At 44.1% G+C, this 26,698-nt stretch overlaps 1 protein-coding gene across 3 annotated transcripts; it reads right to left on the bottom strand.

Moving 5' to 3' along the window:
* Positions 1–6,781: 6,781 nt before the first annotated feature.
* On the bottom strand, positions 6,782–20,787 carry LOC135097530 (uncharacterized). Of its 3 annotated transcripts, none has more exons than XM_063999461.1 (7): positions 20,539–20,787; positions 16,499–17,074; positions 15,476–16,187; positions 14,874–15,056; positions 11,063–11,179; positions 10,745–10,924; positions 6,782–9,872 (listed from the first exon to the last, which is right to left on the bottom strand). In XM_063999461.1, the coding sequence occupies exons 3-7, from the start codon at positions 15,695–15,697 to the stop codon at positions 9,363–9,365; spliced, it is 1,212 nt and encodes a 403-aa protein (XP_063855531.1). In that variant the 5' UTR covers positions 15,698–16,187; positions 16,499–17,074; positions 20,539–20,787; the 3' UTR covers positions 6,782–9,362. The 3 variants fall into 3 exon arrangements, with proteins under 3 accessions (XP_063855531.1, XP_063855532.1, XP_063855533.1); XM_063999462.1 differs by having other exon boundaries at positions 20,475–20,787; XM_063999463.1 differs by lacking the exon at positions 11,063–11,179 and having other exon boundaries at positions 6,784–9,872.
* Positions 20,788–26,698: the final 5,911 nt, after the last annotated feature.

A 26,698-nucleotide genomic window follows, 5' to 3' on the forward strand; every position in this document is an offset into this window, starting at 1 on the left:
AAGCAAGGGGTTGATCAAGACGGTGCAGCGCTGCGAAGTCTTGGAGGCAGTGGCGGCTTTCCTGTCTCGTGGTCTGAGAGTTCATCACATCGCTATTTTTTTTTTTCAGGTTCATAACGCGAAGGACACAGCTGAACAAAAACATATTTTAGCTTCTTATCTCACACACAGGGCCTCATTTCAGTGAAAGGCTCCTAGAAGAATACAATTATACAAGCATTCATTATACATGCTGCTCTTGGTTCCTCCTTTGCGTTCCTCTGCGGGTGGTGGGTGATGGACCGTGTCAATCTTACTGAAAGGCTTGCGTGGGCCGCCCGGCGCCTCCCGTCTGCCTCACTTGTACCTCACCGGTTACAGCGCTCACTATTTTGTGTTAGAGTCCGGTATAATTACCTGGGGCACATGTCCACCACTTTGCCTTATCAAGTTAGTATTGCCCACAATGACCGGGCCTGGGTCTGTCACTGCGGCTTTGTCACGCGTCCCTCTGCCTCAGTGCACGTTCTCGCCGTGGTGTTAGTACAGCAGATGTCACCATGTATATAATAATCGTGAAAATTTATAGCACTATAAATTTCTTATTGTATGTGTTGGAGTCTTCGTCAAACTCTTTGTCAGACATTATCTTGTATTATGTGGTAGATTTAAAGTATGCTTATAATTGCTTATGTATACAAGTTAATAGCTCTAACTTTCTTGGCAAAATATTTGCTTTGGCTAACATTTTTCCAATATCATCTGATAGATCTTAAGGCATTTTCCCCTTTAATGCGTCCTATTTGAACACCGAATAATTGCTCGAGAAATGTTTCTGCTAAAGAAAAATCGTTGTGTTCTTTGTTAAACATTTTTCTTATATCATCATTAAAATTTAAAGGAGGCTTGCCGGTGAACTCAGAGCGTGAGGGAGGGAACGTTCAGATCCCGTTACTCAGCGGCAGTGACCGCCGCCTCACACCCCACGTTGTGATTACTTTCCTCCACGCGTGCAAGGAAAGGGAATACTCATTTTTGCCGTGTTTACTTAATACGCGATGAAAATTACTCTTTACCCACACAGGGGAAGGAAGTCTTTATCTGTACACATATGTATATACACACTACAAGCCTCGTGACCCTCATGATCTCGCAGAGGAACACAAATAAAGAACAAAGAAAAAACATGTCTATTGAATGCTTGTATATATTGTAGCAGGAACCTTTCAGTGAATTTGAGGCACCGAGTATGACAGGATGATAATTTACGTTTGTTTTTTTTGTTTTTTCTGCTTTGTTCCTCGCATTATGAAATTAAAAAAAGAAAACCGCAATATGATAAACTCTCAGACAAGAATTACGCCACGTGGCTCTGGGTGTATTCTGTCTGGCGCTCTGCAGCCAACACAAAGGTGGCGTCAGTATTTTTGCGAGATAAAGAGGTGAAGAAGTGCACAGAGGCGATAAGGCGGTGGCTTGCTGAGTGCACTCACGTCTTGCTCTGAAACACCTGAAGCTGTGTCGAGCGAAGAGTGGCCTGCCTCAGTGTGGAGATCCCCTTGCCCACACCACTTCCACCACTCCACCACCACCACCACCACTCCATACCACACCACACAATCTCACTACCACTACGTCACCACCACCACCCCCACCACACCACTCTATCACTACTACTTCACCTGCACCACCACCGCGATGCCTTAAAGGGCATGCAAGAAGGACTCGAGAAACAAGGGAAGGATACGTACATGTATATGCATTCTGGATTATGATGCATGACTTCGTGTTGACAAGAAATGAGGTCACTTTCTTCACACCGCAAGCTAACGAACGCTCGTGTCCTGAGGCTGCCCTCATGCATAAATACTCTATACCCAAAAATACGTAAGTATTGAAGGAGTGAATTTTAAGCTTAACCCTTTCACTTCTATGGTTTTCCTTTGTCAACTTTCCAAACATTGAATGAAAAAAAATTGTGGGTTAATTTTACGTTTTCTAAGCCACGGAATCATTTAAGAGACTCGCCCATAAGTAAGTCCCTAACAAGTCGTAGGTATATATATATGGAAATATTTGTCCAGCAGTGAAAGAGTTCAGATCGGACTCTTTATCATGACCGTGCGTATTTTGAAAGGTTTAAAGAGTGGTAAATAAATTAACAAATGAGTAAATAAACGAATGAATAGAAAAAAAAGTATTAGTAAATATTCTTTCACTGAAGCTACATATTAGTATGGAAATGAGATCAAACTGGCAACACGTTTATGGGAAGGAGGTGCACATCAGGTAATGTGAAAAGTGTGACACTGTAGTAGAGTCAGACAGACAAGCGCCACCAGTGACCGAGACAAGCTGGCAGCAGGAACTAAAGCTGACAACTGACAGGAAAAATTAAATTTGTCGCGTGATATATGATTATCTATTTTTTTTTATTTAATTTTGTTCTTTTTGTTTATTTTATTGTTTATTTATTAATTTGTTCATCTATTGTTTTGATTTTCAAGGAAAGATAGAGAGATAGACAGAAAATTGATTGATAGGTAGAAGATAGTTAGACATAGATAGGTAAACAGAGATAAAGATTAAATTATAGATGGGTGGATAGATAGGTATACTGTATATATATATATATATATATATATATATATATATATATATATATATATATATATATATATATATATATATATATATATATATATATATATATATATATATATATATATATATATATATATATATATATATATATATATATATATATATATATATATATATATATATATATACGAGTATATATATATATATATATATATATATATACATAAGAAATAAGGGAAGCTGCAAGAAGCGACCAGGCTTACACGTGGCAGTCCCTGTATGAAACACACCTACCTATTTCCATCTGCTATCCCCATCCATAAACTTGTCTAATCTTCTCTTAAAGCTCTCTAGTGTCCTAGCACTAACTACATGATTACTGAGTCCGTTCCATTCATCTACCACTCTATTTGAGAACCAATTTTTTCCTATCTCCTTCCTAAACCTAAATTTTTCAAGCTTGAACCCGTTATTTCTTGTTCTACCCTGGTTGCTGATCCTAAGAATTTTGCTTACATCTCCCTTGTTATAACCCTTATACCACTTAAAGACTTCTATCAGGTCCCCTCTTAACCTACGTCTCTCTAGAGAATGTAAATTTAACCGCTTCAACCTCGCTTCGTAAGGAATACTCCTCATCCCCTGTATCCTTTTAGTCATTCTCCTCTGTACTGATTCTAATAGACCTATATCTTTCCTGTAGTGTGGGGACCAGAACTGCACAGCGTAGTCTAGATGAGGTCTGACCAGCGCCAAGTATAACTTTAATATTACTTCCGGCCTTCTACTTTTAACACTCCTAAAAATGAATCCTAGTACCCTATTTGCCTTGTTTCTGGCTTCTATGCATTGTTTCCCTAGACGGAGTTCAGAGCTAACTATAACTCCTAAATCCTTCTCGTACCCTGTACCTACCAGAGTTTGGTTGTCTAATGTGTACCTATTGTGTGGGTTTCCTCTACCTACGCTAAGCACTTTGCATTTATTTATATTGAATTGCATTTGCCATCTATCCGTCCATACATTCATTCTATCTAAGTCTGTCTGCAAGGCGATGGCATCCGATTCTGACCTAAATGTGTGAAGGCGTGACCTGACCTCTTCCACCCTTTTCTGCCCTCCTTAGGTGACCTATCTGCCGCAATGCGTAGCCGTCAGGTCATTCTGTGTGTGTGTGTGTGTGTGTGTGTGTGTGTGTGTGTGTGTGTGTGTGGTTTGTTTACTTCTTCTTCTTCTTCTTCTTCTTCTTCTTCTTCTTCTTCTTCTTCTTCTTCTTCTTCTTCTTCTTCTTCTTCTTCTTCTTCTTCTTCTTCTTCTTCTTCTTCTTCTTCTTCTTCTTCTTCTTCTTCTTCTTCTTCTTCTTCTTCTTCTTCTTCTTCTTCTTCTTCTTCTTCTTCTTCTTCTTCTTCTTCTTCTTCTTCTTCTTCTTCTTCTTCTTCTTCTTCTTCTTCTTCTTCTTCTTCTTCTTCTTCTTCTTCTTCTTCTTCTTCTTCTTCTTCTTCTTCTTCTTCTTCTTCTTCTTCTTCTTCTTCTTCTTCTTCTTCTTCTTCTTCTTCTTCTTCTTCTTCTTCTTCTTCTTCTTCTTCTTCTTCTTCTTCTTCTTCTTCTTCTTCTTCTTCTTCTTCTTCTTCTTCTTCTTCTTCTTCTTCTTCTTCTTCTTCTTCTTCTTCTTCTTCTTCTTCTTCTTCTTCTTCTTCTTCTTCTTCTTCTTCTTCTTCTTCTTCTTCTTCTTCACTATTATAACAAATTTTTTGTTCATTCTTCTATTATTATTATTATAACAAATTTGTTGTTCATCATTTCCAATATTATTATTATTATTATTGTTGTTACTATTATTATTATTACTATTATAACAAATTTTTTGTTCATCATTTCTAAGTGTATTCGTGGTCTTTAAATCAGTGACAGCTATATTGACATGCTGTGAATGTAATTACTGCAGGATGAAAGCAAGGTCGTGTGGGAGCTCAAAGGAAAGCAATCTATGTGTTGCTTCCTTTTACTCTCGTGGTACAAGAGTTCTCAGAATGCAGTCAGCAAGTGGACACGCCACTCATTCACTTAACATTGCTTCTTTTTCTTTTGAGTGGTGTTGATTTTTATTGCAGTTACTGATTCATGTGCTACTGCTACTACTACTACTACTACTACTACTATTATAGCTGCTGCTGCTGCTGGTAGGATGTGTTGGTTTACAGAGATTATCCATCATTATTTCTCGCAATCCTAGTATCAAGTGCGCTACATTAGGGTTACTCATGTAGCTTAGAAAGTTAAGCCTTGTATATTTTTAGACCCGACTCGATCCCTCAACGTGACCTTGAAGCAAAAGTAGCACGTGGGTGAAAACAAAGAGCAAAGCGTGCGTGTGGCGGGAACATTAAGTGGTGCAGGCCTCTCACACCTTGACGATGTAGCTCAAGTTGGTGGTGTCCCCAAGATTGGTTTGGTCCAGAGTGTCGCCATTTTAATATTTCCCCTGAGCTATTCTCACATTCACATCACCTCCATTCTTCGTTTTTATTCTTCCCTTCCGTTCCTTCTTCACTGTGGTCATCTCATTTTTCTTTTTCTCATCGTGTTAGATAATTTGGCAGTGTAGTTTTCTCTCAGAAGTGCTTTCCGCTTCCTTACTTTCTTATTCTCCGTCTTTTCTACTTTTTTCCTCTTTTAGATTTGTCACGCTAGATGTTACAAAAAGTGGTGACTTGCTGCAATGAAAATGGTCACCAATTTCTCCTCTCTTTTTGTGCCTCCTCTCTTTCCTTCCCCTCCACATAAATGAGGAAGAAAAAGAAATGCGAGTGCTCCAGCTTTGACTTATTTTCTTATTTCGTATTGTTGCCCTGTCTTTTTGTATTATTTTATTTTCCTTTAGTTTTTTTTTTATATATATCAGTGGTGTTCATTGTTGTGTGTGGTACTGCTCTCTCTCTCTCTCTCTCTCTCTCTCTCTCTCTCTCTCTCTCTCTCTCTCTCTCTCTCTCTCTCTCTCTCTCTCTCTCTCTCTCTCTCTCTGCAATAAACTTAGACATTCTCTCTAACTTTGCTTTCTTCCTTTCACAGTTTCCCTCCTCCTCCTCCTCCTCCTCCTCGTCTCAATGTTTCGCCCTTCCTTCCCTTTTTCCTTCTTTTTTTTTTTTTCATCGTCTTCTGCGCCTTCCGTTCATCCTTCCTCGTTTTCTGCCGCTGCTGCTGCTGCTGCTGCCGCCGCCACTGCTGCTGCTACTGCCGCTGCCACTGCTGCTGCCGCTGCTGCTGCCGCTGCTGCTGCTGCCGCTGCTGCCGCTGCTGCTGCTGCTGCTGCCGCCGCCGCCGCCGCCTGCGGCACTGCCACTTGTTGTTAGTCACTGGTACAAGTTGGTTGCGTGAATGGAATTCATGTTTGTGTGTTGTTTTTCCCTTCGTGCCTCGCCTCGCCGCGTATTGTATTTTATTTCACTTATTTTTTTTTTTTTCTCGTTGAAAGGTGTTGCGTTGTGATGAAAGTGTGTAGGTGTGTTTGTGTCTCGACTGGAAAGGTTTTCTTTTTAGTCTTAAAATTGGTCTGCGCCCTCTTTGTTTTACTGCTTCCTGTTTCACTGCCTGAGTAGTTGTGAGAAATTGTTCTGTTTTTTTCTGTCCTGTACAGCATCAGCATTGTTACTGGAGGTATTACATCGTGTCCTGTACAGCATCAGCATTGTTACTGGAGGTATTACATCGTGTCCTGTACAGCATCAGCATTGTTACTGGAGGTATTACATCGTGTCCTGTACAGCATCAGCATTGTTACTGGAGGTATTACATCGTGTCCTGTACAGCATCAGCATTGTTACTGGAGGTATTACATCGTGTCTCTTGCAAAAAATAAAATAGGAATCGTATTGTATAGAAGATTTAATCATATTTTTAGTAATGATTTCTCATAAAGCTGTGTCCTCCGTCATTAGATATAAAACCCCGCAAAGTCTTATTATATTTGTACTGGCGGGACTCGGCGTGGCGGCAACGTGTTCACTGCTCTCTACGGAAAGACAGCGGCGCTCCTCTGCTGGTCTTACACTGATGTCATTGTAATAGTGCCCATGTACCTATTTAAATATTTACACACACACACACACACACACACACACACACACACACACACACACACACACACACACACACACACACTGGCAGGCAAGCCAAAACACACACACAGATAGATAGATTGATATTAGATAGATATTTTATTGACCACAGCAAACAGATAATATCAATGGATTGTACATAATGGTATTACATAATCTACAAGATAATATTAAATTATTATCACTTCCTACTTGTAGTCCATCATCTGTTAGTTACTAGAAGTCTATTATTACAAAATAAAGGAGCTAAACATAAACACAGGAGAAATATCTATTCTTAGGACCCTTGTTTATAGAATATATATAAACAATCATATTCATGACATCTACGCACTACTATAATTATCAAATCCTCACTAATCCCACAATCGTGCGAAACATATTAAATACAAGTATAATTTATTACTTCTTTAATATATGGTCAGAATGTTATGAACAATCTTACACATAATCTCTGGCGTAAACTGATCCCCAAACAAATGTTCTAAAGTGGAGAACTGGTATTGATCTCTAAGTTGCTGTGTTAACTGACAATCCTGCACTACATGTCTCTCTGTAACCCTCCACACACACACACAGCCTCTCATTCACCTCCAGTCGACCTCTGTTTTTTTTTATTCCACCTGCCAGTCTCACACGCTAAACTATGTCCACTTACTCGAAATTGTGTGAATGATACTCTATGAATATCATTTACTGCATGCTTCACTGTATATATACGGTGTACCAATAAATCTGGGTTAATATCCTTATATATTGTGCGTCTTGAGGAGTTACTGTTTACCATGTCATCTTTTAATTTCTGCATTACCAAGCTCAGGTCCGGTACATTCGTGTTGATCATCTCTCTGACGGTCCGGCTGGTTGGAGTGTTAGAGTTCACTGTGTGAAGGCTAATGGATCATCATCATATCCTGACCTCTCATGCCACATACTATATAAAAATTTGTGTTGTCTGTGCCTGATTAAGTCCTTGAAAGGTGGATACCCTGACTCCACGTAGCAAATGTCATTACATGTTAGTTTTCTCACTCCTAATAATCTTTTTAGACACCAATTGTACAACTTCACCATCGTTTTCAGATCAGCTCCTATCCAAGATTCACAACCATAAATTAGTGATGACATGAGAGCTGCCGCTTATCACAAAAAAAAACTTTGTCTTGGATTGGTTAACTTTTATGCCATATTCTGTACAATAATCTTATAACAAAGACACCTTTCTCATCATATTTGCCCTCTTTGTCGATAATAGCACCGTGTCGTCCATTAGTACAAGTATATGTAGCCATTGTAAAAATCCATCATGTCCACACCCTTCTTTAATTAGTCTTATAAAGTCATTAACCAAGATGATAAAAAGTAAACATGAGATGGGTGATCCTTGCCTCACACCTAGAGTTATTAAGACCACCGCTGTTCCCACCAAGCTTTCTGTCACGGTATACATAGTAATAAGTGCACATAACATAGCTCAGTCACATCCTAATCTTTGTAACATATAAAATAATTTATGTCTAGGTACTCTGTCATAGGCCTGGGAAAAGTCAATGAATGTTACAAATAGAGTTAATTTCCTCCTCCTAGCCATGTCACATAACAACCTGAGAGCCACTGTGTTCTCCACACACCCTCTCTTCTCCTGAGCACCAGCTTGCTCCCTGAAAGGTGTAAACCACTGTCTCAGTCTCGCACACAACACCATGTCGTACACCTTGGCAATACTGTTTATTATACTTATTCCCCTATAGTTTCTCGCATCTCTCCTGTCACCCTTCTTAAAAATTCAAACTAACTTTACCTTTGTCCAAGCTAATGGGTAACTACCACAGTACAATATATTATTAAACAAAACACACATATACATAATCAATTGTACTGGCAATAATTTAACAATACCGGGTGATACGCCATCAGGACCTGAAGCTTTGTCTGGTTTCAATTGCTTCACTTGTTGTTGTATTTGTAATGGGTCAATAGGGTCATCTAACAGGGGTATAGACACATCGGTGGAAAAGTCACATTCAGTAAGTTTCACATTGTCGGGAGGGTTAAAGTTAGTTTCAAAATAATCTTTAAAATCATCATCAGAGGGCACACATTTGAATTATTTTCACCACCAACTTCTCCCTTCCAATTTATAGCCCTCCAGAGTTGCAGATCATCTTTGTTCTCAACCAGTCTTTCCCACCTCTCTAAAGTAGTGTTTTCATCCTGTACGCGGGTTTAAAGATTTTTTTCTTTGGGCCTGACACACACACACACACACACACACACATACTGTTTTATGTCAAATTCCACTTCTCTTGTAAGCTTTGACTCTAGGAGAGATGTTACAGCAGTTGCGGTCTGCTCCCAGGTTTCATTTTGTTGCTCTTCTAGTCCGCTGATTCGTAGGTTCTTCCGCCTGCTGTAGTCTTCTTGATAAACTACTTTATCTTCTAGGTTTTTAATCATAAGAGTAGATGAGTCCAGTTGTTGAATTAGTTTACCAATTTGTAGTTTATCTTCCTTCCTCTCTGTCTTATGTTGATTGGCAGAAGATTTCAGCTCATCAACTTCGCGCTGCGTATATTCCAGGCTTGTGTGTGTGTGTGTTTGCTTCTTTCCTCTTAAAAAAATAACAAAAAAAAATAATAATATTGGTAGTGGTGTGGTGCAGCACTACTGTGACAGCACCACGCCATACTGCACCACAGTCACCTCAGTAATGGGGCGGTGTTGGGCTGCCTCCTGCACCACCTCCAGGCCCCGCACCACCTGGCCAAAGACACCAGCCCAAAAACCACCACGCTGCATGTCCCGGGTGGTGATGCTGAACTGAGCACCACAGGCAAAGTTAATACGCCGCCAGCAACACACAGCACCCGCCTTGCCTGACTCCCAGTACTCACCCTGGTCAAGGTGAGGCAGCAGGGCGGCTCCTCCCCTCCCATCACCTGTCTGGTAGTCTCCTCCCACCACACACTCCTCCGGCTGTCCCTCACTCATCACCTTAAACAGCCTGGTGTTGGCGTAGCAGGCGCCCCGCTGGCCCGAGCACAGCAGCATGAACTGCCGGCCCATGGGGATGTCCTTGGGTAGACTCACCACCACCCGCCGCGCTGCGCTGCCGGGCCACGCCAGGTCCAGGAACACCTCGCAGGGGGGGACGGCCGGCACCACCTTCCCCATCTGGAACACGTTATTGTTGTTGTTGTTGTTGTTGTTGTTGTTGATAGTAGTAGTAGAAGTATTATTATTATTGTTATTATTATTACTATTATTATTATTATTACTACTATCATTATTTTTGTTATTATTAGTAGTGTTATCATTATTACAGTTATAGGTTTTACAATTTTCATCATCACCATCATCATCATCAGTAGCAGCAGCAGAAGTATTCTTATTTTTTTAATTTTTTTAAATGTTTATGAGTATTGATAGTGTTCTTATTACTGTCATAACTATTAGTGTCATTGTCACCATGGCTGTCGTGGTCACCATCATTATCACCATCTCCATATCACTGTTGACAGTAACAATAATAATAGTAATAATAATAATACTAACAAATATGACAACAATGACCTTTTTTCTGTGATGACGCTCATTACTCTGATTATTGGTGGTGTTTGAGATGATGATTCCCTCGTGATGAGTACTAGCACTGTGAGGAGGAGGACAAGACCCGCCTGCCACACCGCCAGGGGCACCAGTGAGGGGGAGGGAGGGCAGCGGTGCAGCCCTCACGGTGCTGCTGTGACAGCCCCCACCGCCAGGGAGGAGGGAGGGACACTGCCTGGCGGAGGGGTAGGGCGGGGAGTGTGGGAGGGAGGGGCAGTGCCTGGCGGAGGGGCAGGGCGAGGAGTGTGGGGAGGGTGTGGGCGTGCAGGGAGTGAGGGAGGGAGGGAGGGGCAGTGGCTGGCGGAGGGACAGGGTGTGGTGGACCAGGTGAGGGAGGGTAAGGGTGAGAACGGGTGCGTGAGTGTTGTGACGGGCAGTCCCCTTCCCTCCAGCCACGCGGTGGTGGCACCAGGGCGGGGCGCGACGCCCTGACAAACCTGCAGGGTGGCGGTGAAGTTCGGCAGGGCCTGGGCCTGCAGGGAGTGGAGGTAAAGGCTGCCGTCTTCAAGGCTGATCCTTGCTTGCCGAGTCTGTCCCTCCACGGCGTGGACGGCGAAGAGAAGGCCAGCCTCCACCAGGCCCCTGACACGCTGTGTTAGGCTGTGCAGGTCCTCGGCCTGCAGGGAGGAGGAGGCAGCAAGTCAGGCTGGCAGTTTGGGGAAGGGATACAAGCAGTACATTTCAAAAGGCAGCAGCAGCAGCAGCAGCAGACCTTTAGGCATTCAGCAGCCTGCTCAGTGTAAAGGGAGACTTACACGGGGTAATTCACGGCTGCTTTTAGCCGGGATCATGCAGCCAGAAGAGAAAAGCAGCCGGGATTTGCTGAATTGCCGGAGCAGCCGGGAAGCCGGTCTGTGGGTGTGATGGGCCGCCTTGACGCCATTTTCCCGGGTCAAATAAGAACAATTATCAATATAAAATTGAAAATAGTGGAATGTTGATGGCAAGTGTTTTAGTAATAATCACTGACTGTCTGCCAATATGTACAATAAATGGATTAAATATTTACATTCATTTACAAAAATTGTGGAAAACAGACGAAGAACATCATGTTTGTTTATGTGTTCAGTGAGGCAGCCAGCGCCCCAGCACGTGTGTACCACAGCACCACAGCACCACAGCCTGCCAGGCTATATACACCAGGCACTGAGGCAGCCAGCGCCCCAGCACGTGTGTACCACAGCACCACAGCACCACAGCCTGCCAGGCTATATACACCAGGCACTGAGGCAGCCAGCGCCCCAGCACGTGTGTACCACAGCACCACAGCACCACAGCCTGCCAGGCTATATACACCAGGCACTGAGGCAGCCAGCGCCCCAGCACGTGTGTACCACAGCACCACAGCACCACAGCCTGCCAGGCTATATACACCAGGCACTGAGGCAGCCAGCGCCCCAGCACGTGTGTACCACAGCACCACAGCACCACAGCCTGCCAGGCTATATACACCAGGCACTGAGGCAGCCAGCGCTCCAGCACGTGTGTACCACAGCATCACAGCACCACAGCCTGCCAGGCTATATACACCAGGCACTGAGGCAGCCAGCGCCCCAGCACGTGTGTACCACAGCACCACAGCACCACAGCCTGCCAGGCTATATACACCAGGCACTGAGGCAGCCAGCGCTCCAGCACGTGTGTACCACAGCACCACAGCACCACAGCCTGCCAGGCTATATACACCAGGCACTGAGGCAGCCAGCGCCCCAGCACGTGTGTACCACAGCACCACAGCACCACAGCCTGCCAGGCTATATACACCAGGCACTGAGGCAGCCAGCGCCCCAGCACGTGTGTACCACAGCACCACAGCACCACAGCCTGCCAGGCTATATACACCAGGCACTGAGGCAGCCAGCGCTCCAGCACGTGTGTACCACAGCACCACAGCACCACAGCCTGCCAGGCTATATACACCAGGCACTGAGGCAGCCAGCGCCCCAGCACGTGTGTACCACAGCACCACAGCACCACAGCACCACAGCCTGCCAGGCTATATACACCAGGCAGTGAGGCAGCCAGCGCCCCAGCACGTGTGTACCACAGGACCACAGCACCACAGCACCACAGCCTGCCAGGCTATATACACCAGGCACTGAGGCAGCCAGCGCCCCAGCACGTGTGTACCACAGCACCACAGCACATTACTGGTGTATCTAGCCTGCCAGGCTAGATACACCAGTAATAAGTCCACACTCATTTCTTCCTTTGCTTTCTCTTCAAGCACAGCAAAACTACAGCCATAGCAACCAGCTCGTCGGAGGACGACTCCATCTTGATTGTTTGCGTCGTGATGCAGCGGACCAGCGGGACCAGCGGCTGCTCTCCATCATCACCAGAATCTCATGCACTTTATATTTCTGCCCGGAACCATGCCAAGTCTGTTCTCCAACTAGCCAAAAACTCCTTCATTAACAGAAAATGTCAAAACCTTTCAAGATCTAACTCCCCTCGTGATTTCTGGCATCTAGCCAAAAATATCTCCAATAACTTTGCTTCTTCTTCTTTCCTTCCTCTATTTCAACCAGATGGCACCACTGCTATCACATTATTTTTAAAGCTGAACTCTTTGGTCAAACCTTTGCTAAAAACTCTACCTTGGACGATTCTGGGCTTGTTCCTCCCTCTCCTCCACCCTCTGACTATTTCATGCCACCTATTAAAATTCTTCACAATGATGTTTTCCATGCCCTCGCTGGCCTAAACCCTCGGACGGCTTATGGACCAGATGGGGTCCCTCCTATTGTTCTCCGAAATTGTGCCTCCGTGTTTGCACCTTGCCTCGTCAAACTCTTTCAGCTTTGTCTGTCAACATCTACCTTTCCTTGGAAGTTTGCCTACATTCAACCTGTTCCTAAAAAGGGTGACCGTTCTAATCCCTCAAACTACCGTCTTATTGCTTTAATTTCCTGCCTATCTAAAGTTTTTGAATCTATCCTCAACAGGAAGATTCTTAAACATCTATCACTTCACAACCTTCTATCTGATCGCCAGTATGGGTTCCGTCAAGGCCGCTCTACTGGTGATCTTCTGGCTTTCCTTACTGAGTCTTGGTCATCCTCTTTTAGAGATTTTGGTGAAACGTTTGCTGTTGCCTTGGACATATCAAAAGCTTTTGATAGAGTCTGGCACAAAGCTTGCATTTCCAAACTACCCTCCTACGGTTTCTATCCTTCTCTCTGTAACTTCATCTCAAGTTTCCTTTCTGACCGTTCTGTTGCTGCTGTGGTAGACCGTCACTGTTCTTCACCTAAATCTATTAACAGTGGTGTTCCTCAGGGTTCTGTCCTGTCACCCACTCTCTTCTTATTATTCATTAATGATCTTCTAAACCAAACTTCTTGTCCTATCCACTCCTACGCTGATGATACCACCCTGCACTTTTCCACATCTTTTCATAGACGTCCAATCCTTCAGGAGGTAAACATGTCACGCAGGGAAGCCACAGAACGCCTGACTTCTGATCTTTCTAAAATTTCTGATTGGGGCAGAGCAAACTTGGTATTGTTCAATGCCTCAAAAACTCAATTCCTCCATCTATCAACTCGACACAACCTTCCAGACAACTATCTCCTCTTCAATGACACTCAACTGTCCCCCTCTTCTACACTGAACATCCTCGGTCTGTCCTTTACTTATAATCTGAACTGGAAACTTCACATCTCATCTCTAGCTAAAACAGCTTCTATGAAGTTAGGTGTTCTGAGACGTCTCCGCCAGTTTTTCTCACCCCCTCAGCTGCTAACTCTGTACAAGGGCCTTATCCGTCCACTTATGTAGTATGCTTCACATGTCTGGGGGGGTTCCACTCATACTGCTCTTCTAGACAGGGTGGAATCAAAAGCCTTTCGTCTCATCAACTCCTCTCCTCTAACTGACTGTCTTCAGCCTCTCTCTCACCACCACAATGTTGCATATCTAGCTGTCTTCTACCGCTATTTTCATGCTAACTGCTCTTCTGATCTTGCTAACTGCATGCCTCCCCTCCTTCCGCGGCCTCGCTGCACAAGACTTTCTTCTTTCTCTCACCCCTATTCTGTCCACCTCTCTAACGCAAGAGTTAACCAGTATTCTCAATCATTCATCCCTTTCTCTGGTAAACTCTGGAACTCCCTGCCTACTTCTGTATTTTCACCTCCTATGACTTGAATTCCTTCAAGAGGGAGGTTTCAAGACACTTACTTATCCATCAATTTTTGACCACTGCTCTGACCCTTTTACGGGACTGGCATTTCAGTGGGCATTTTTTTTTTTTAGATTTTTGTTGCCCTTGGCCAGTGTCCTTCCTACATAAAAAAAAAAAAAAATGTGAAGGCTTTCGACTGACCAGCCGGCTGGAAAAACAGCCCCTGCAAACCCACCTTAGCACACCACCCCACACTGGCAGGAGAGAGAGAGAGAGAGAGAGAGAGAGAGAGAGAGAGAGAGAGAGAGAGAGAGAGAGAGAGAGAGAGAGAAAGGCTGCGGAAAGAGAGAGCAACAAAGAGAGAGAAAGAGCCGTGAGCCGCGCACCAAGAGCAGCACTGACAGGCAGCAGTGACACTCGTGATCTGACACACTCACCGTCAGGGGCGGCGCCAGCAGGGCCTGCAGCCTATCCGCGATGGAGGAGGCCTCGGGCCAGGCTGCTGGGAGGCTGGAGTCCCCCGAGGCTGCAGCAGCAGTGCCCGCTGCCTCCAGGGCTGCCTGTGTGGCAGCAGCGGCAGTAGTGGCAGCCTGCAGGGCTGCGCGCGATGCCTCTGCCACCTGAAACACAGCACGGCAATGAGGCTGTGTGTGTGTGTGTGTGTGTGTGTGTGTGTGTGTGTGTGTGTGTGGCACCGTGCAAACGGAGGGACGTGTGGTGAAGGCCTGGTCTGTGGTAAATAAGTTAGGCAGGAGTGTTGATAATGGTGGTTTGAGGTAAGTGTTTGTAATTAGTTTAATACTGTGTACCACTGTGTAACTCAACAAGTGACTGATGAAGTGTTGACGCGCTACTTGGAGTTTAATGTTTTAACATTGTTGTGAAGTAAAGCACATGTTTGGGACTACAAACATTGTATTGTATATGAATGTTGTATGCACAGCTTGAGGTGTGCTCAGTAAACTCACTCACTCAATCACTCACTGACCGTGGCCAGAAGAGTGACCTGCAAGCACAACAAGTGTGAGGCCACACCCACCTTGGTGACGATGGTGACAGCGTGAACGTCGGGAAACACTCCCAGGCACTCCCCTGTTCTCTGACTGTCCTTCTCCACCAGAAGGTCTGTGTCCTCAATGACCTCGTAAGCTTCCTGCCGTGTTGCGGCCGTGCGCAGCGACTGTAGCGCGGCGTGCAGCTGCTGCTCCTTCTGCCGCACCTCCTCCTGCCTGCCCTCTACCCGGGACTCCTCGCAGCGCATCGCCTCCCGGGCACTCTTGCGTCTGCAGCTCGTCTTGCAGCCGCTGCTGGCGACTGCTCCAGCCACCGAGGGTTGTCAGGTACTCAGCCAGCTGGCTCTGCTCCTCCTGGCAGGAGCGGATGGCAGCCAGGACCTTCGCCTCTTGCTCCTGCAGCAGGGACTGTGCCTTCTTGCTGAGTCCCGTTGTCGCCTTTGGTGCAGGCCGTGTCACTGGTGGGGCTGTCTGCTTCCCTGGCTTGGCAGGCAGAGAGGCCAGTCCTGCACCCCTCAGCCTCCTCACCAGTCCCTCAACAGCATAGGCGATGGGGAACTGGCCCGCCTCGGGCACGGCGTGACTCGCCCGGCAGGTGGGGCACGTGACGGCACCCTGCTGCTTCAGTACGTCAATGCACGGCGAGCACACTGTATGGCCACAGGGCAGGTTGTGTGGCCGCCTGAGGGTGTCGTCAAAGGTGGTGAAGCACACTGGACAGTCCTCCACGTTGTCGTCCTGCAACAAAGAGGCGGCGTGAGGGACACACTGCACAAAGCCCGGCACGCTCCCCACACCAAACACCTCATGCTGCTGCTGCTGCTGCTGCTGCTGCTGCTATCAATCTTTCCTCCACCATTAACCCCTCACCTTCATGTTTTCCCCCTCATTCACAACCACTCATTTAATATATATATATATATATATATATATATATATATATATATATATATATATATATATATATATATATATATATATATATATATATATATATATATATATATATATATATATATAATTCCAGTACTGCTGAGGACAACACTCACCATGGCTCAAGCTGCCTGCCTCTGTGTTGCTGGCCTTGCTTCAGGCTGTCTGGCTCTGTGTTGCTGGCCTTGCTTCAGGCTGTCTGGCTCTGTGTTGCTGGCCCCCCTTCAGGCTGCCTGCCTCTGTGTTGCTGGCCTTGCTTCAGGCTGTCTGGCTCTGTGTTGCTGGCCTTGCTTCAGGCTGTCTGGCTCTGTGTTGCTGGCCTTGCTTCAGGCTGTCTGGCTCTGTGTTGCTGGCCCCCCTTCAGGCTGCCTGCCTCTGTGTTGCTGGCCTACCTTCAGGCTGCCTGCCTCTGTGTTGCTGGCCTTGCTTCAGGCTGTCTGGCTCTGTGTTGCTGGCCCCCCCTTCAGGCTGCCTGCCTCTGTGTTGCTGGCCTTCCTTCAGGCTGCCTGCCTCTATGTTGCTGCCCTTGCTTCAGGCTGCCTGCCTCTGTGTTGCTGGCCCCCCTTCAGGCTGCCTGCCTCTGTGTTGCTGGCCTTCCTTCAGGCTGCCTGCCTCTATGTTGCTGCCCTTGCTTCAGGCTGCCTGCCTCTGTGTTGGTGCCACAACGCGCGTCACACTCCGCCTTCTTGCTCCTGATTGGATGGAGATGCAATTCACCAGTTAGTCAAGAAATAAGCTCACTTAAAGTTATAGTAAAATGAACCAAAGTAATAGGCAGTAGACACCTGCCGAAACGATAATTACTCCCAGTGAGGTCTAAAGCACTGTTCAGGGGGTGCTGTGAACTTATCATTAAACCCAGCTGTGACCTCACTGAACGTTTCCCTTTGTGTCTCACAACACAAGGGGGTAGTCACAGCCTGCCCTCTAAAGACAACTCTCTTCCTCCACACAAAACTACAAGCACCTAATAACACACACACCCTTCACTCAAAAAATTTTAAAATCATGGCGACTCCTACACCAGCCTCGGAGTCCCCATCTGGGGAGGGGACCATAAATGTCCCCAGGTCGGACTGCCTTTCCGTCGACGACCCTAAGTGCCTTGACACCCCCCTCAACTTTTTCTTCATTAACTTCTGCAACATTCGCGGTCTAAGATCTAATTTTCAATCTGTAGAACACCACCTCTCCTCTTCTAAACCTCATCTTCTTTTCCTCACTGAAACTCAGGTGTCTGAGGCAACTGACAGTAGCCCCTTTTCTGTTCCCTCCTACTTTCTCTATCCTCATTTTCGATCCAAAGCTGGATGCTGCGTTTATGTGCGCAATGACTTAACTTGCTCTCGTGCCCACGCTCTTGAATCTTCCGAGTTTTCCACCATCTGGCTACGACTACAGAGTCATTCTCATACTAAATTTATCTGTGCTGTATACCTCTCACCTAACTCCTCTGACTATAAGAAATTCTTTGACTACTTAACTTCCAAAGTGGAGCACATTCTGACTCTCTTCCCTTTTGCAGAGATCTCCATTCTTGGAGACTTCAATGTTCACCACCAGCTTTGGCTTTCCTCTCCCTTCACTGACCATCCTGGTGAACTAGCCTACAACTTTGCTATCCTCCATGACCTAGAGCAATTGGTGCAACACCCTACTCGCATTCCTGACCGTCTTGGAGATACGCCCAACATTCTTGACCTTTTCCTGACCTCTAATCCTTCTGCTTATGCTGTCACCCTTTCTTCTCCGTTGGGCTCCTCCGATCACAATCTCATATCTTTATCTTGTCCTATCACTCCAATCCCTCCTCAAGATCCCCCTAAGCGAAGGTGCCTCTGGCGTTTTGCCTCTGCTAGTTGGGGGGACCTGAGGCGGTATTTTGCTGATTTTCCTTGGAATGACTACTGCTTCCGTGTCAGAGACCCGTCTTTGTGTGCTGAGCGCATAACAGAGGTGATAGTGTCTGGCATGGAGGCGTACATTCCTCACTCTTTTTCTCGTCCTAAACCTTCTAAACCTTGGTTTAACACAGCTTGTTCTCGTGCTATACATGATAGAGAGGTGGCCCACAAAAGGTACTTAAGCCTTCCTTCACCAGAATCTCATGCACTTTATATTTCTGCCCGGAACCATGCCAAGTCTGTTCTCCAACTAGCCAAAAACTCCTTCATTAACAGAAAATGTCAAAACCTTTCAAGATCTAACTCCCCTCGTGATTTCTGGCATCTAGCCAAAAATGTCTCCAATAACTTTGCTTCTTCTTCTTTCCCTCCTCTACTTCAACCAGATGGCACCACTGCTATCACATCTATTTCTAAAGCTGAACTCTTTGCTCAAACCTTTGCTAAAAATTCTACCTTGGACGATTCTGGGCTTGTTCCTCCCTCTCCTCCACCCTCTGACTACTTCATGCCACGTATTAAAATTCTTCGTAATGATGTTTTCCATGCCCTCGCTGGCCTAAACCCTCGGAAGGCTTATGGACCTGATGGGGTCCCTCCTATTGTTCTCCGAAACTGTGCCTCCGTGCTTGCACCTTGCCTAGTCAAACTCTTTCAGCTCTGTCTGTCAACATCTACCTTTCCTTCTTGCTGGAAGTTTGCCTACATTCAACCTGTTCCTAAAAAGGGTGACCGCTCTAATCCCTCAAACTACCGTCCTATTGCTTTAATTTCCTGCTTATCTAAAGTTTTTGAATCTATCCTCAACGGGAAGATTCTTAAACATCTATCACTTCACAACCTTCTATCTGATCGCCAGTATGGGTTCCGTCAAGGCCGCTCTACTGGTGATCTTCTGGCTTTCCTTACAGAGTCTTGGTCATCCTCTTTTAGAGACTTTGGTGAAACTTTTGCTGTTGCCTTGGACATATCAAAAGCCTTTGATAGAGTCTGGCACAAAGCTTTGATTTCCAAACTACCCTCCTACGGTTTCTATCCTTCTCTCTGTAACTTCATCTCAAGTTTCCTTTCTGACCGTTCTATTGCTGCTGTGGTAGACGGTCACTGTTCTTCTCCTAAATCTATTAACAGTGGTGTTCCTCAGGGTTCTGTCCTGTCACCCACTCTCTTCTTATTATTCATTAATGATCTTCTAAACCAAACTTCTTGTCCTATCCACTCTTATGCTGATGATACCACCCTGCACTTTTCCACGTCTTTTCATAGACGTCCAACCCTTCAGGAGGTAAACATATCACGCAGGGAAGCCACAGAACGCCTGACTTCTGATCTTTCTAAAATTTCTGATTGGGGCAGAGCAAACTTGGTATTGTTCAATGCCTCAAAAACTCAATTCCTCCATCTATCAACTCGACACAATCTTCCAGACAACTATCCCCTCTTCTTCAATGACACTCAACTGTCCCCCTCTTCTACACTGAACATCCTCGGTCTGTCCTTTACTTATAATCTGAACTGGAAACTTCACATCTCATCTCTAGCTAAAACAGTTTCTATGAAGTTAGGTGTTCTGAGACGTCTCCGCCAGTTTTTCTCACCCCCCCAGCTGCTAACTCTGTACAAGGGCCTTATCCGTCCATGTATGGAGTATGCTTCACATGTCTGGGGGGATTCCACTCATACTGCTGTTCTAGACAGGGTGGAATCAAAAGCTTTTCGTCTCATCAACTCCTCTCCTCTAACTGACTGTCTTCAGCCTCTCTCTCACCGCCGCAATGTTGCATCTCTAGCTGTCTTCTACCGCTATTTTCATGCTAACTGCTCTTCTGATCTTGCTAACTGCATGCCTCCCCTCCTTCCGCGGCCTCGCTGCACAAGACTTTCTTCTTTCTCTCACTCCTATTCTGTCCACCTCTCTAACGCAAGAGTTAACCAGTATTCTCAATCATTCATCCCTTTCTCTGGTAAACTCTGGAACTCCTTGCCTGCTTCTGTATTTCCACCTTCCTATGACTTGAATTCCTTCAAGAGGGAGGTTTCAAGACACTTATCCACCAATTTTTGACCACTGCTTTGACCCTTTTAAGGGACTGGCATTTCAGTGGGCATTTTTTTTTATTAGATTTTTGTTGCCCTTGGCCAGTATCCTTCCTACATAAAAAAAAAAAAAAATAAAAAAAAAATAAACCTTATTGCAATGGAAGCCGTGTGGGGACAACAGGTCGCTGTAAGGCACACACGCTTGCAGGCACCTTGTTGTTGTGCGAGCGTGTCAAGCAAAGGGTGGTGATGCCGACGTGCGCTTCATGTGGCTCACTCACGGGGAGGGAAGCATTAATGAAGAACTAAAGGAATTAATATTGAGAAATTATGATGCGGTGAGAGGGGCAGCATGGGCGGATGAGGAGCAACTTCAACACCAATGTTTCTCCGCGTCACCAGCGCCGCCAGATGATGTCGCCAGAGGTACTACGTGCTCACGCCACCGCCAACAGTCCACAGGTGAGTTAAGACAAGAGTGATAAGATTACTACTCGTATCACACCTGTGGCGGCGGAGAGTTGGGGAGGTGGCCACTGGAAGAATCGCAGTATCTGGTAACTTCCATCGCCTCTCATGTCGGGGAAAAGCTGCCACACTGATACCCGAAGCAACTCCCGCCTTGTCTGGCAGCTGACTTTCATGTCACTGCTGAACTGACCGACCATCAACGTGAACAACACGAACATTACTTTTATTCCGCTTTATAGAAGTATTCTTTCCTTAACATTTGAATAGCAATTACCTCTCAGATCTGTGATGGGACAAATGCTCCTCACCGAGGTGTGGTCCTCTTATTGATGAGATACTGTCCTGTCTGTTGTGAGTGATGCAACACATATCACTGTCACTGGCGCCGCCACGCTGTAATGTCGTGCTTCTATGTTGCACGGTGTTGGTGCGTCCCTAATCTATAAGACTGGCTTTTGTGGGTTCAAGGGAACGCTTTAAGTTTCTATAATTTTTACCTAATTTGTGTCATTTACATATACTCGTATTTACACTCAGACGATCATATACGACTTCCGACAACAACGAAAATCTACGAAAATAGTTTCATCTCTCTTCAGATAAATACCATTAAATATCTGGAACACTTCACATTACACTTCCGATTCAAATCATTTCACATATTTAATACTCACTGATAAATCACATCCTACACAAACCTGGCAGCTAATATTCAATGAGGAACACATCCCACACCTACCCAATCCCTCTCTGTCAATATATAACACCAACATTTTACTGTGACTGCATTGCAACTGTCTGGCACCTTATGCCCATCCTGACCCTCTCTGGTCTGACAGCTCTGTCTAGCTTGTCTCTCTGTCTGCTTCTGTCTATTCCCGTCTCCTACACCTTGTAATATACACGTGATGTTATAGCAACCTTTTGCCCCAACAAGGCTTCCGTTGTTATAATATTTATTTTCCAATATTTCGATCATTTAGTTCATTTTCCTGTAACTTTCAATAAGGTTAATTTTCGAGTAAGTATATTTATTTCCTCATACTTTGATCATACAGTTCATTTTCCTATACTTTCCGCAAGGTCCACTTTCAAGTAACTATTTTATCTACACATACTTCGATCATACAGTTTATTTTCCCTTAACTTTCACTAAGGTTCATTCTCGAGTAGCTTTGGTAATCGCATCTTCTAATCAGGAACAAGGAGGCGGCGGTTCCTATGGTGTGCCGGCTGTCCGTGTTGTCCACGTCATCTGCTTCCGGTGACCTCTGCTTCCCTCGTATACTAATTCAGTGATGGTCACCTGAGTACCTCTTCTTATAATCTGGTGCTAATCTCAAGCTTTGTTAGTGTTGTGATGACTCACCGCATTTTGTTGTTCTCCTCAGTGGCCACGTCTCGTCTCTTCTTGCTACCTGTTGTCGTGTTTATCATCTTCTTCCCTCATTTATTCTTTCTACTTTTTATTTCCTTCTTCATTTCTTCATTCTTGTTTCATTCTTCTTTCACCTTACGTGTTTCATTTTGTCTTGTTTCCTGGGTTAAAACAGTAAATATGAGCAATGAGTCCCTAGAAGACTTTTTGAACGACAGCCACGATGATGAACGCTTCCTGCAGCACTCTGGACGTGTCGCTCGCTCTTGCCTCAGTGACGACTCTCGCCTCACTCTCGCCTCGTCACCAGATATCTAGGTCTGGGATGCACCAAGCAAGGAAATGACACTTGGTGAGTCTAACCTGAATAAAATTTCCCTAGTGTTTTTAGATGCTCTGTAGGAAATACATGATTTACCGACGGCAAAATGTTGTCTCTGAGCATAAGTGTGACAGGGAAATATTTACCTACATGAGGCCTGAGGGGCGCCCGCACCGTGACTGAGGGGAAGGCTGAGGGTAGAAAATTGTTCAGCCTGTTAAAGACTGCTATGTCATCTCCTGAATTGCCCTCCCTTAAAGACCCTGGCCAAGACCAGCCAGGGCCCAGTCGCTGAGTGGTGGCGGGAGGCGCTGGCCAGTCGCCGCTCAGGATCACGGAGGTCAACCACCACCACCTCCTCTTTTTTTTTCGTTCATTTCAGTCTGCTTGTCTTCCTCGTTTTCCACTTCCTCTTCTTCCTCCTGCAAGTGTCGTGTTATCCTTTTGTTTATTTACAGTGAAGCCAAGGCTATGACCACATTTTCCGAGTAACCTCTTCACTCACTTCTACTGAAGGTTGCAAGGACAGCTGATAAGGGCGTCCTCCCACAGCCTGATAACAGCTATCATGCTTTAGATAACGCTGGCAGGCCTTGTGTCAGGCGGCCAGCAGAAGCAGCAGCAGCAGCAGCAACAGCAGCAGCAGTAGTAGTAGTAGTAGTAGTAGTAGTAGTAGTAGTAGTAGCAGCAGCAGCAGCAGCAGCAGTAGTAGTAGTAGTAGTAGTAGTTGTTGTTGTTGTTGTTGTAGCTGTAGTGTAACCGGTAATAAATTCTTTAGTCTCTGTTTCTGTTTCCGCTAATGTGTTCCGTTTTCTATAACTTGTTTTATCTCTGCAGGCTTATGTTGCACTTTCTCAGGTAAGCTTGTGTGCCCTACTGTGCTTTTTCTGTCACTTCTGTCACTACATCTGGTAACTTTGCTGTTGTTCTTCATTAGTCGTACCTATTGTAATGCAAAGTTCGGCTGTCTATCCTGTATATGGATGAGTGTGAGGAAATACTGAACTGCCTTTAACTCGTAGTAAGGTGTTATTCACGTCACATGACGTGCTCCTGTTGGGTACGCCCACAGGTTTCTCACGTCACATGAGGTTTTTCAAATATCTTGTTTTTGCTGCACTTGCTTGCTCTGTGTGGGCAATAACTATTCCTGTGGGAGTGTCTGGCATATCACTCTTGAAGGTCAGGGTCCTGGTTACGCTCTCAGTCATTACGTAATAAGTAATCATGGCTAGTAAAGGTCACGCCTGCATGAATGTAGAGGAGACGCGAGCTTTACTTTTCCCAGCAAACACTAACTCTTCATCACTTACTTCCTCGCTTTCAGCATCGCCCTCTCCACTATACACATAACCTTTATCTTTATTGCTATCATCTAAAGCAATGGTTCTCAAACTTTTTTTTTTTTCATGAGCGACCCTATTTGGAACATTTCATTCCTTCGCGACCTATGATTGGTTCATATGTGATGAAGTTGTAGAATAAACCAATAAGAACGAAACATTATTATTATTATTATTATTATTAGTTAGTAAATATAGTAAGTAGTATATGAAGCAAGATATTATATAATTATACACACACACACACACACACACACACACACACACTACTGACAAAAATGACTGCAAACAGCACAACCCTCTCGCCTGCGGTCGGTGGAAAATAGACACCGCACACGAGCCTGCATGGGCCCACTGTCAGTCCAACATACGCGTTTGATACAGGAGTCATTCCTGTCAGAGACACCATTACGTGGGGCCCAGGAGGAGGGAGGTGGGGGGAAGATGAACATGCATAACAAAAGTAATTTGTGGTTAAAGAAGAATAATTCAATTAAGTAACTGAAATACACTGAAACACTGAAAGCATGATAATGTTCCTGTGTCCCTGCGACCCATCAAAATCGATCTTGCGACCCAACTTTGGGTCGCGACCCATAGTTTGAGAACCACTGATCTAGAGGGTCATCACTATCAGAGCTACCAGAATAATCAACAAATCTTCCATCATCCCCGCTGATATTTGAAAAACGTCACGTGATATGACAAACCTGTCGGCGTACCCGGCAGGAACACAAGAAAATAATTATTATCTGCTAAAAATGTTGCTGGAAAAATAAGAGTGGAAAGTGCATCAACAACGGGGAGTACATCTGGCAACGGCGGCGGAATTCCTGACGTGACTCACCGGCGTTGGGATTTAAAAATGGTGAACTGCGCATTTCAAATGTCTTCATTGTTTTACAGAGATGGTTTCGAATTGTTTGGGGTAGCAAAAAAAAATTGCATTATGTAAAATATTGAAACACGTTACGGGTCGTATTAAACGCTTCCTCGTCCCCTCTCCACTGTTTTCAGGAAGCTCTACTGACAACGCAGTGGTTTTCAGGGACGTTCTAATAATTGTGATAATTTTTAACAAGCAATTCCGTATAATCAGTGAGGAAAACACTTATTGGAATGCGAGTGTTCAGCTCTGTGCCATTTGAAAACTGTGTGTGTGAGAGAAGGAAGGGTTTGGTACAAGCCGATCTCTTGATTAGAGGAACAAATGCATGGCACGCCTTAACGTTCCTCTCGAGACAAAAAAAAAAAAAGAAAAAAAAAAAAAAAAAAAGAAAGAAAGAAATAACTAAAAAAGTAAAATAAATAAATAAAATAAATAAATAAATAAATAAATAAAGGGGAAATGTAGAGTTAGGGTGAGAGGTCTTGAGTTCCAGACCTCCAGCGTGATCGTAATTGGGTGAATGTACTTGTGAGAGAAGGAGATAAATAAATAGATAAATAAAATAAAGATAAAAATTGTTGTAGAAAAAAAGCAAGAAGGGAAGAGTTTTGGTTTGTGTGAGCAGGAGGGTTAGCTGTGGTGAGTGTGAAGGCAGCTGTAACAAACATGAGGCATTTGTCAACAGAATCTGAATGGTAAGTGTACTGTGGAAGTGTTCAGTGTATGCGTGTATGTAGCCCACGTGTATGACTTTGTTGTTGTTGTTTAGTGAGCACTGTGGAGTGTTCGGCTTCCCCCGTCCAATGCAACATCTTGAAAAGGTAAATTATTCATCGTATTCCGTGACTGTGAGTCAGCGGTTCATCAGCGTGTTGTCTCAGGCATGGTGAAGTGGTGGCGTGGTAGCGGGGCGGGGCGGGGCGGGTGGCGGAGCCTAGTGGAGCGAGGGTGGAGGTGATGGGAGAGATGTGGAGTTTGCTTCAGTTGTGCACTGGAGGGTTTTTTGTACTGGAGTTTGCATCAAGTTAAGGAACACAGCAGTAGCAGCGGTAGTGTGCTATAGGCGCCGGATATATATATATATATATATATATATATATATATATATATATATATATATATATATATATATATATATATATATATATATATATATATATATATATATATATATATGTATATATATATATATATATATATATATATATATATATATTATATATATATATATATATATATATATATATATATATATATATATATATATATATATATATGTATATGTATATTATATATATATATATATATATATATATATATATATATATATATATATATATATATATATATATATATATATATATATATATATATATATATATATATATATATATATATATATATATATATATATATATATATATATATATATATATATATATCCGGCGCCTATAGCACACTACCGCTGCTACTGCTGTGTTCCTTAACTTGATGCAAACTCCAGTACAATATATATATATATATATATATATATATATATATATATATATATATATATATATATATATATATATATATATATATATATATATATATATATATATATTCTGCTGTACTACTGAACTTAGCGAGGAATGGTGACATAGACTTACGAGTGTTATATAAGCAAATGCATGTTTTCACTATTTATACATAAGTACACATTTGTCACCTCTCTCTCTCTCTCTCTCTCTCTCTCTCTCTCTCTCTCTCTCTCTCTCTCTCTCTCTCTCTCTCTCTCTCTCTCTCTCTCTCTCTAACACGGCATATTTTTTTTTTAGTTTTGTGTTTATGATGAGTATTCTATATGTAATAGTATTTTTAATCATAATCTCTTGTAAGTCTCATAATGAGCAATTTAAAACAGATTGTGAGCAGGATTATGGCGCACACTTGGTAAGTGGCGGCCCTTCACTCAGTTAACACGGTG

This window comes from Scylla paramamosain, unplaced genomic scaffold (assembly GCF_035594125.1).
Source record: "Scylla paramamosain isolate STU-SP2022 unplaced genomic scaffold, ASM3559412v1 Contig24, whole genome shotgun sequence".
NCBI classification, from domain to species: Eukaryota; Metazoa; Arthropoda; class Malacostraca; order Decapoda; family Portunidae; genus Scylla; species Scylla paramamosain.

What these genes read in the sequence shown, in the direction of transcription:
- LOC135097530 (XM_063999461.1), bottom strand. Translation starts at nt 15,697, where the DNA reads ATGCGCTGCGAGGAGTCCCGGGTAGAGGGCAGGCAGGAGGAGGTGCGG. An exon ending in CTGTCACCATCGTCACCAAG is followed by an intron (nt 15,057 to 15,475) that starts GTGGGTGTGGCC and finishes GCTGTGTTTCAG; the next exon opens with GTGGCAGAGGCATCGCGCGC. An exon ending in TGCTGGCGCCGCCCCTGACG is followed by an intron (nt 11,180 to 14,873) that starts GTGAGTGTGTCA and finishes AATGGCGTCAAG; the next exon opens with GCGGCCCATCACACCCACAG.